General features: G+C 44.2%; 1 protein-coding gene across 1 annotated transcript; it reads right to left on the reverse strand.

Annotated features, from left to right (window-relative positions):
• Positions 1-1,579: 1,579 nt before the first annotated feature.
• On the reverse strand, positions 1,580-4,420 carry LOC145687326 (uncharacterized). Its single transcript, XM_081760783.1, has 2 exons — positions 3,074-4,420; positions 1,580-2,476 (listed from the first exon to the last, which is right to left on the reverse strand). Exons 1-2 carry the CDS (start codon positions 4,418-4,420, stop codon positions 1,580-1,582), a joined length of 2,244 nt encoding a protein of 747 aa, XP_081616909.1.
• Positions 4,421-9,970: the final 5,550 nt, after the last annotated feature.

Raw genomic sequence — 9,970 nt, forward strand, 5'->3', positions numbered from 1 at the left:
CAAGGGTTTAGATGTGTGAGACGGCTCTACACGGTGTCGTTTCTTGTAAATATAAGCTCCTAGATCCAATAGATCATTGATGGTCTGCTGAGAATTTGTGAGAACCCGCGCCATGTATGTCGGGCCTTGGTTATTTCGAATTCTCAGGCATTTAAGAATAGTATGACCTTCTTGAGTGAGCTCCTCCTGAACCTCTGTGTCAGTATATGTAGGATCTACTCCACGAATGACCACAGAGAGAGTAGGTGATCTACGAGGTGGGGGTGGTTGCTTTAGTCGAGAAGTAGAGAGAGCCTTGAGAGTTGCCTTTGTGCCGAAGATTTCGTAGCTATAGGAATTCAACAGTTTGCGAGAGAATTCTGAATCACTAGTCTTAATAATAATGCCAGTGCGAGTACGAACTAATTGAGAAATAGCAGAACGTGGCATATATTTAGTGATTTGCAAAAACAGACGTTTGAGGTCCTCATACTTTGGATCGTAATGTTCTAAAGAAATTGGAGCCTTGAGTGTCTCTTGCAAAGTTGGAAACTGGTTCGTGTCAGTCATGTCAACAGACATGGATGAAGTATCTGCTGGAATATTGTCATGAAGCTTATGTGGTCTCTTGGCTGGTGGTTGTGGAGTATTATTTGAAGCTTTACTAGGTGAGCTTGAACGAGAATTACTATCTAGATTTTTCTCCAGAGATCGTGCCCTCCGTAACCCTGGTTTCCCAGAGGTTGAGGGGGCAAGGAGAACAGGTGGCAGATTAGAATGACGACCAGCCAAAGGTTGAGACGCCATGATGAAGATGCAGGCACTCCGGCCTGATAAATGTGTTCACAATGAACCAGGTGAGGTAATAATGTAGGTAAAGAGAACCCCGTTTGGATAGGTTCTCAGGTAGGCTTGAAGTCGCTTTTAGTCTGCGTCGGTTTACTCTGGTATTGGCTAGATCAGTCTGCCAGAACAAACACACAAGCTATCAGCTTCTTCAGCCAGGAAGAGGATAGGATCGCAAAAAACAGCCGTACTGACGTCTGGTACGTCACAACTGATAAGTCCAATAGGAATATTGACCTGAAGATCTGCAATTTATGTTTTTTTTTTTTTTGGTAGGGGAATAGGGTAACATTGAAATTTTTATTCATCTAATTGCTTTATCCTTATAAAATAAGTTCCTACTCCCAGCCATTAGAGGGTTACGCCCTCTCTTTGGCATTGCAATTTATGTTTTTTTTCAACAATGCTAGCATGCTGAAGGCATGCTAGCCCTTACAAGGGTTACGCCGTTTTCTCGGGAAGAGAAGGAATATTAATATGGAAAGGAGGCAGCAGGGATGGTCTAAGTGATTTAATAATTTCTATTAACTTTATTGATCATAAACTATATACTATTAAAGTACCATAGTAGACATTATGGCCTTTAGCCATAATCATTAGGACGGGTGATGAGATGGAGATGAGAGTGAGGTGCACTGAACGCCACAACACAGTAAAGGGAAGAGTTAGTTAGACGAATGCATGTTATCTTCCGATCCTGGGGCTGCTCAGGATCATGATGAGAGACACAATGAGCCCTGTTAGAAGAGATGGATTACTGTGCGTATGATGGGAAGATGTAGTGCGAATCTGAATGAATGGCAAAGGCAGCTGCGATGTCTTGATCTGGATGATTTGGTGGGAGTGAATAGCGGTATAAAGTAAAGAGGAGGGAGAGTGGAGGGTGCCGAACAGGATGTTGTGGAGCATAATCAATATCACTGTGTAGAATATCAAGAAAAAGGGGATGTTTCTGAGCCAGTCTATTGGTGATGTACGAAAGTCGAAGCTTTTCAATGTGGTACAGGATGTGAGGAAAGGAGATGCGATCATACAGATCTTGTGTAGGGCTGGGTAGCTTTATACGATATGCAATACGCAGGGCGTGTCGTTCTAGGATCTTGAGCTTGTTGTAAAAGGTTGAGTGTGCAGCGACCCAAGCTGTGAACCCATAGGTGAGGACGGGTCGTAGGAACACCTTATATGTTGTGAGAATGGTATCTGCTCGTAGGCCCCAGGTTGTGCCAGAAAGTCGGCGAAGAAGATTCAGTCTATTGTAGGCTTTGGTGATAATCTGAGTTGAGTGAGGACGCCATGTGAGGTGAGTATCGAATGTAACGCCGAGGTACTTAACGTGTTTGGTAGGTTTGATGTGAGTATCAAGAACAGTAAGGTTCAAGCGTGTTGGGTTTCTATGGACGCGGGACCGTCTCTTAGGGTCAAGAAAAACTATTCCTTGAGTCTTCTCAGAATTTAGGCGTAATCGCCATTTCGAGCACCAACTAACAAACATATCAATGGCAGATTGGAGTGGTATGTTCAATTGATGGATCGTTTTGCCTAGAGCAAGAAAAGCCGTGTCGTCTGCAAACTGGAAGAGATGTACATTTGAAGGAAGTGGAGGAAGATCGGCAACGAAGAGCAGATACAAAAGTGGAGATAATGCTGAGCCCTGAGGAACACCGGAATGAATAAAGACAGGGTGTGATAAGGAGTTGTTTACAGATATGTATGTTATGCGACATGATAGAAAGTTGAAAATGAATCGGATGTAGCAAATTGGTAGTTTACAGGACAGAAGCTTAAAGAAAAGCGCAAGATGCCATACCTTATCGAAAGCTTTCTCAAGGTCGAATAGAAGTAAACATGATGGCTGTGAGCGGTTAAAATGATTCGTAATGAGATTGGTAAGGCGTAAGAGCTGGTCATGAACACCAATGCGAGGACGGAAACCTGCTTGATGGAGTGGAATGATGCGATGGCGAGAGAAATGTGGATGAAGTCTGTTAACAAGAATGCGTTCGAGAATTTTGCAGAAAACAGTGGTTAATTGGATTGGACGGTAAGATGATACTGAGGTAGCTGGCTTGTTAGGTTTTAGAAACATTAAAGTCTTAGAGGTTTTCCAATTGACGGGAATGAAACCGGTACGTAAAATGAAAGTGAAAATATGGGCTAACAGGAGCAGTAAACAGAAAGGACTCTCTTTAATGTGACGGTAGGTGATAAGGTCCATGCCTGGAGCAGTGTTACGTTTTCGAGCTATGACTTCACGAATTTCTGGAACTGTGATAGGTGTGGTAAGTTCGTGATGAGCTGGAAAGGTATGCTCTGTACTGGGTTGAAGATGACGAGATTCAACATTAAACGTATATGCAGGATGGCGTCGTTCAGATCTTTCAGGAGGAAATGGCGTGAAGATGGTTTGTAGGTGATTCGCAAAGGCATCAGCTTTGGCACTATCTGACGTGAGTGGATGATCACCGTCAATGAGAGGATAAGGTGTTCGAGTGAGTTTGCCAGTCAATGCATTAAATCTCTTCCAGTATTTGGTAGGATGTGAAGTTGCGTCCAGTGTATTGCACGTTTTGACCCAGTTTCTAAGTTTATAGGCTATAACGTAGTTACGAACCGTACGTTGGAGTTGTCGGTGATGGCGTAGAGCCTCTTCGTTCTTTGTACGTACGTAATCTCGGTAAAATTGTCGAGAACGTTTGATCATGTGACGGTATTGAGGCGGTAATCGAGGACGCCATGGATGTACTTGCGAGGTAGGTATATTCTCGGCAGATGCTGTATGGATAGAAGAGGTGATAGTATCCAGCGCCGAGTATAATTCGTCCTCAGTATTTGGTGGCTCAAGATGTTCAAGCTTAGAAGTGAGATGAAGTCTGTAGTTATCCCAATTAGCCTTGTCAAATCTAGGGACCTCCCTCGGTGGAATGTTTACAGAACAGTGGTGGCGAAAAGAACGTTTGATAGTTAACTTGACTGGAAGGTGGTCGCTGCCAAGAGGGTCTAAGACTTCGGTATGGCATTTGCCGGCAAGGGTAGTTGAGGTGATGACAACATCCGGTGTGGTATCTGAGAGAGGGCGTGTTGATTTTGGAAGTTTATGCAGAATGCAAGGTATGCGTGTTGTAACGAAGTCCTGGAATTGAGCCTTCTGGCAAGCGGGTCTACTATGGATGTTAATATCGGCCATGATAATGAAGTGGCGAAAATTGTTAGCGATATACTGAAGAAAAGAGTATGGTATTGCATGGCCGGGGCGAACGTAGATGGTCGCCAAGGTTATGTATAAAGCTTTGAAATAGACGGTTGTGATAAGATATTCTGGAAGGTTGGAAATAGGAGCTTGGAAAGTACGATAAGGTAACTGAGAAGCAAATCCAATGAGTACGCCGCCATTGGCGCGGAGGGCTGGTGCTTGATTGTCGGCTCGAAAGATCTGGTATCCTGAGAACTTACAAGACATGCGAGGTGTGAGATGCGTTTCGTTTAGTAGAAACGCTGATGCATGTTCTTCCAGAAGAAGTTGTTCGAAGAGAGGTTTATGTTGATTGAGGGAACTGATGTTGAGAAAGATAATAACGATATCCATAAAGAAATTCATAATCTCAAACAGATGTTTCCAAGCGGGCAGTGTGAAAGTGAACTCGTTGGCCTGTATAGGTGGCATTGAAGGTAACGTGGAATATGCAGCGGGCGGCATACTGTACTTGTTGTAGTACATGCGGCCGTAGAAAAGGATGCACGTTTTGTAGCGTTAATGTGATGAACTGAAGAAGTTGAGATACTGTAACAGGCTGAGAATCAGGTAGTATATTAGAGGAAGGAGTGGGGTCGGTCATTGGTTCACTTTGAGTGCGAAGTGGTGCCACTAAGTGAGGTTTATCCGGTGAAGGTGCGGGTCGAGCTTGACACTTAAAGCTATAAGTCGGGTGTTGTTCAGGACAAGCAGAGCACTGCAGTGGACGCTGCAGGTTCGGACAGGTACGTGTGGAATGAAGTCCAGCACAGTAACCGCATTTCAAATTATTCCTGCAGTTGGCGCTGGTGTGCGTGTTATATTCTTGACAACGCTCGCAGCGGATTGGTACTGGTCGTGCAGTGCGTGAGGGCTCGACACGATGCCGTTTGCGATATATATAAGCTCCGTTATCAAGAAGCTGATTGATGGTGTCCTGCGATTGAGATAACACTCGGACCATGTAAGTGGGACCTCGGTCGTTTCTAATGCGGATGCACTTGGAAACTTTGTGCTCTTCCTCTGTGAGTTCTTGTAGAATCTCATCGTCCGTAAACTCAAGATTGACACCTCGTATGACCACGGAAAAAGCAGGCGTGCGAGGTGGCGGAGGCGGCTGTTTGATTCTCCGGTCAGTCAATTTAGAGAGTTGTGCATTCTTGCCAAAAATTTCATAACTGAACTTGTTACGAATAGTGGTAGCAAGATTCTGATTAGGAGATTTGATGATCATCCCATTTCTGGTGGCAACAATTTGAGAGATCTGAGCTCGCCGATAATATTTAGTGAGTTGAAGATATATTTGCTTTTCGTTCTGATATTTTGCGTCGAAATTTGTAAGTAAGAACGAATATATTGCTTGCTTTGTACTGTCAGATAGCGATGGGAACTCCGTATCGTCGATTCTAAGTCGCTCACTATCAGAGTCTGAGATGCTATCCCGGCGATGACGTTTCGGAGATGGTGCGTGATGGTGACCTATAACTGGAGATCGTGATCTTTCCGGGCTATTGTCGGTACGGTGTGAATCTCGGTGCCTACGTCTGATATCCGAATCTGCAGAGGATACGGTAGGACCAGCTATTACCGTAGGAAGTCCGATATGTTGTCCTCCAGTCGCCATATTGGGTCAACCAGTGCTGGGCCCCAGGCCCACTGGTCGAAATGAGAGATGAGCAACAATGAGATGTGAGATGAGAAAGAAAATAAGATGAGTGTAATGAGTTTCAAAAGACAAGGAACCCTTCGAAAGCGATAACTTTCGTCTATCCTGTAAGTGCCGTATATGTGTTATGCTCTCAGGTACGTATTTCAATACCTGGTCCTCGCTGACACACTAACAAACACAAGACAGGCTAGGTTTCTTGATGAGGTAAGTATGTGCAATTTATGTTTTTTTTAATGCTAGCTTGAAAGCTAGCTACCTCTAAGAGGGGTACGCCCTCTTTCAGGGATGGGAAGTTAAAGGAAAAGTTTGTTGCATGGGTTATTTCTGGATGGTCTAAGGGAGGCTAGAGGACTGGGTTATAGTTTTCATTATATACAGTTATTTATTTATTTATTAAATCAAAATGACATGGACATTATGATCTTTGCGATCATAATCATTATGACATCGGTAGTGGAAGGAATTTGGGAACATAGACATATTACAAATACAATACAAATATTATAGTACAGTACAAAAAAAATAACACATAATGTAAGCAAGGTATAATAAGGTATTGACGGACAAAGTTGAAAAATGCATGGTGATGGAAAGGACAAAACAATGAGTGAAGCAAAGTGAAGAAAAAAAAGCGTTAAGATTCTATTTATTCGGCGAGGAAAATATGTTATGAGCATGATAGATGACATGAGGTGCAAACACGTCACAACACTAGGAAGGTGTTAAGTAATCGAATGCAGTTAACTTCTGCCTAGGGGCGGCTCTAGGCTGATGGAGACATGGGGAAGCCCTGTTAGTAACAGAGGAAATCACTGTGTGATATAAGATGGAAATATATGAGGTAGATGAGCATGAATGCAAAAGTCCTCTATGAGCATATGAGCTGGATGATTAGGAGGTAATGTGTAATGATATAGCGTGAAGAGTAAATGTAGAGGTGTATAAGTATAGCGTGCTCGGTAGGGATGGAGTGTAAGATAATGAATGGTATCAAAAAGAAGTGGCTGGTGATGAGTGAAGCGGTCGGTAATGAACTTGCAGCGTAAAGCTTCTAGGTGATACTTGAGAATAGGAAAAGAAATACGAGAATAGAGGTCTTGTGTAGGACTAGGCAATGAGATGCGAAAGGCGATTCTAAATGCATGACGTTTAGAAGACGAGAATCTAAGAGGGTAATCGTGAGGCGCTCAGGATTGCGGGTAGGGCAGAACTTATTCCTCTTGAGGCCAAATAAGGTCATCTGGGTTTTCAGTGGATTCAGTTTCAGTTTCCATTTGAGGCTCCAGGCAACAAGATTATCCAGCGCACGTTGAAGGATGTGATTAATTTGGTCAACGGAAGACCCAAGTGCGAGATACGCAGTATCATCGGCAAATTGGAGCATATGGACTGGAGGCGATGGTTGAGGCATATCGGCGACATAGAGCAAATATAAGAGAGGTGAGAGCACGGAACCTTGGGGAACGCCGGCACGAAGTATAAAGGTTGGGGATTTGGTGTTATTAATCTGAATATATGCTCGTCTATGGTGGAGAAACTGGGCTATTATCCGCACGTAGGGAAACGGCAGAAGGGAGGTAAGTTTGTAAATTAGTCCAGCGTGCCAAACAGTGTCGAAAGCCTTTTCGATATCAAGTGATACTAGGACTGACGGGAGGCGTTTGTTAAAATGATTGACCAGCAGGGAGGATAGTTTGACTAGTTGGTCGTTAATGCCAAAGGAAGGTCGGAAACCAGCTTGAGTAGGGGGAATGATTGCCTTGTCGGTAATGTATGGCTGCAGACGTTTCATAAGGATACGTTCGAATGTTTTACTAAAAGCATTCGTGAGACTGATCGGCCGATATGATGCCACTGAGGAGGGGTCTTTTTGCGGTTTTAAAAAGACCACTATCTTAGCAAGCTTCCACGCCGTAGGAAAATAGCCGGTTGCTAGTATTGTGGAGTACAGCTGTGCAAGTAAGAGCAGAAAAACAGCAGGCGCATGGAGAAGTTGACGATATGAGATATTGTCATTACCTGGTGCTGTATTGCGGCGGTATTTGAGGACCTCTAAGATTTCGATTGAAGTAATGGGTGCCAGTAGTGGATCGTCGGGTTGAGGGAGTTGAATGAAGTTCGGCGCAAAGCGTGCTTGTTCTGGATCACCGACTGCAGTTATGTGCCGATCACTAGGATGAGTATAGAGAGGCGATGAGTGGGTGGTAAAGACCGCCTCGAAATGGTTGGCAAAGAGAGCGGCTTTCTCCAAGTCTCTAGTAGGGGCAGTGCCATTAGTAATTAACGGATATTGGGGTCTATGCTTCTGGAATGTTAGGCGTTTGAAGAGGTTCCAGAATCGAGTGGGGTTGCGCTCGTCACGTAGCTGGTTACATGATAGTCGCCAGTTCAGTCTCTTCCGTGCAAGAATATAATGTTTTGCCATGCGCTGGAATTGGCGATGTAAGTGTAAGAAGTGACGAGCATTGGTGCGGTGATATTCAGTCAAATACTGATCGGATCGTGCGAGGATATTTAACACACCAGAAGGGAGATTTGGACGGCTCTTAGGTTGTGAGTATTTTGGAATGGAACATGCAGTACTGTGATTTATTGCGGCCTCAAGTGTAGCGCAAAGTTGATCGACGTTGGCAATGGAGTCCAGTGTGGGAGTGAGGTTGCCGAGGTCGGTGGTGATAAGCTCTTGATAACGATCCCAGTTTGCTGCAGTAAAGTTATATTTAGGAGTTGAAGTGATGTCATCAGGTTTTGGTATAGTCTGTGTGAGAGTCAGTAGGATCGGTAGATGGTCACTGCCCACAGAACCAAGAATTTCCACGGACGTCCGAGATAAAAGATTGTTAGACACTATGGCTACATCAGGGGTGGTATTGCTAGCGGGTCGAGTGTGTTGAGGTAGGGGAAGAAGAGTGCTATGGGTAGTTGCCAGGAAATCGGTAAATCGCTGTCGCTGCTCTGCAGTGCGAGAGGCGTAATTAATATCTGCGAGAAGTATATACGTACGGAAGTTCAAGTCAAGATAAGTGAGAAAATGGTACGGTAACGGCTGGGTAGAGCGGACGTAAATAGTGGCAACTGTGAATGTAATAGACGGAAAGTAGATGGTTTGGATCACATGTTCAGAGTAGCGTTGTGGATTAGGGGGTAGAACATGACGCCGGGGAATAGAGTGTTTAACCGCTATAGCTGCTCCCCCGCGAGCTGGATGGGTCGATAGATCTGCGCGTGTAAGATGATAGTGGGGAAAATAATAACGTTCGCTGGACTTTAAGAAAGTTTCGTTGAGCAGGATACAGTCAACGGTATGTGCAGCCGCCATGGTTTCTAAAAGGACTCGATTGGTCCGTAAGGATCGGATGTTTGAAAATAGTAATTTAATTGGCCGTTTCCCCTGTGTGCGAATATTCATGATGGAGCATCTTGTGGCCAGAATTGTAGTTTATTTTTTTTTTTTTTTTTTTGTCCAGCTAGCGGACGCTAGCTACTACCCGAAGAGGGTTACGCCCTCTGTAGGGGAAGAGATGCAAGAAAATGTAGTACGATGTGCAGGAATCAGTGGTGGGGATATGGGTAGATCCAAAAACTTTAGTGCACATACTTTAACGGTCTTTATGGAATTTAACCATAAACATGAGGTAAGGTAGGTACATACTTCAGTGAAGGATAATAACCGGTAATGATATTATGTGAGATGATGAAATGAAGTGCGAAACACATCACAACACATAGGTTCTGTTAGTGGAACAAATGCAGGTTATCTTCTCGCCTAGGGGCGACGCTAGGCATTAATGAAGACATAGGAGCCCTGTTAATACAGAAGGTATTACTGTGCGTATGATGGCCATATGTGAGGTAGATGAGCGGCTGTAGTGTATGGCTCGTAGTAGACGGCGTCAGGGTGGTCTGGAGGCAGAGTGTAACGGTACAAAGTGAATAGTAATGAGAGCGGAGGGTACAGAGCAGCAGCGGAGGAGGTACTTCGAGCGTAGTCGGCAAAAGTTTGCTGAAGAAGTGGATGATTGTTGTGCAAGCGCTGGGTGATATATTTAGTACGTAGTGTTTCTAGATGATATAAGATGTGCGGAAATGTAAGTCTATGGTAGAGATCTTGAGTGGGACTTGGTAATTTGATACGAAAAGCGATTCGCAAGGCATGACGTTCCAGGATGAGTAATTTCTCGTAGTATGAGGTCGGAGCAGATATCCAAGCTGTAAATCCGTACGTGAGAATAGGGCGGAGAAAAACT

Source organism: Thermobia domestica, chromosome 6, assembly GCF_964235325.1.
Source record: "Thermobia domestica chromosome 6, izTheDome1.hap1.1, whole genome shotgun sequence".
In the NCBI taxonomy this organism is placed as follows: Eukaryota; Metazoa; Arthropoda; class Insecta; order Zygentoma; family Lepismatidae; genus Thermobia; species Thermobia domestica.

Coding starts and splice junctions, on each gene's coding strand:
- LOC145687326 (XM_081760783.1), bottom strand. CDS start 4,420: ATGAATTTCTTTATGGATATCGTTATTATCTTTCTCAACATCAGTTCC. Junction 2,477..3,073: donor CAGTTCCAGAAATTCGTGAA/GTCATAGCTCGA, acceptor GGTGTTCCTCAG/GGCTCAGCATTATCTCCACT.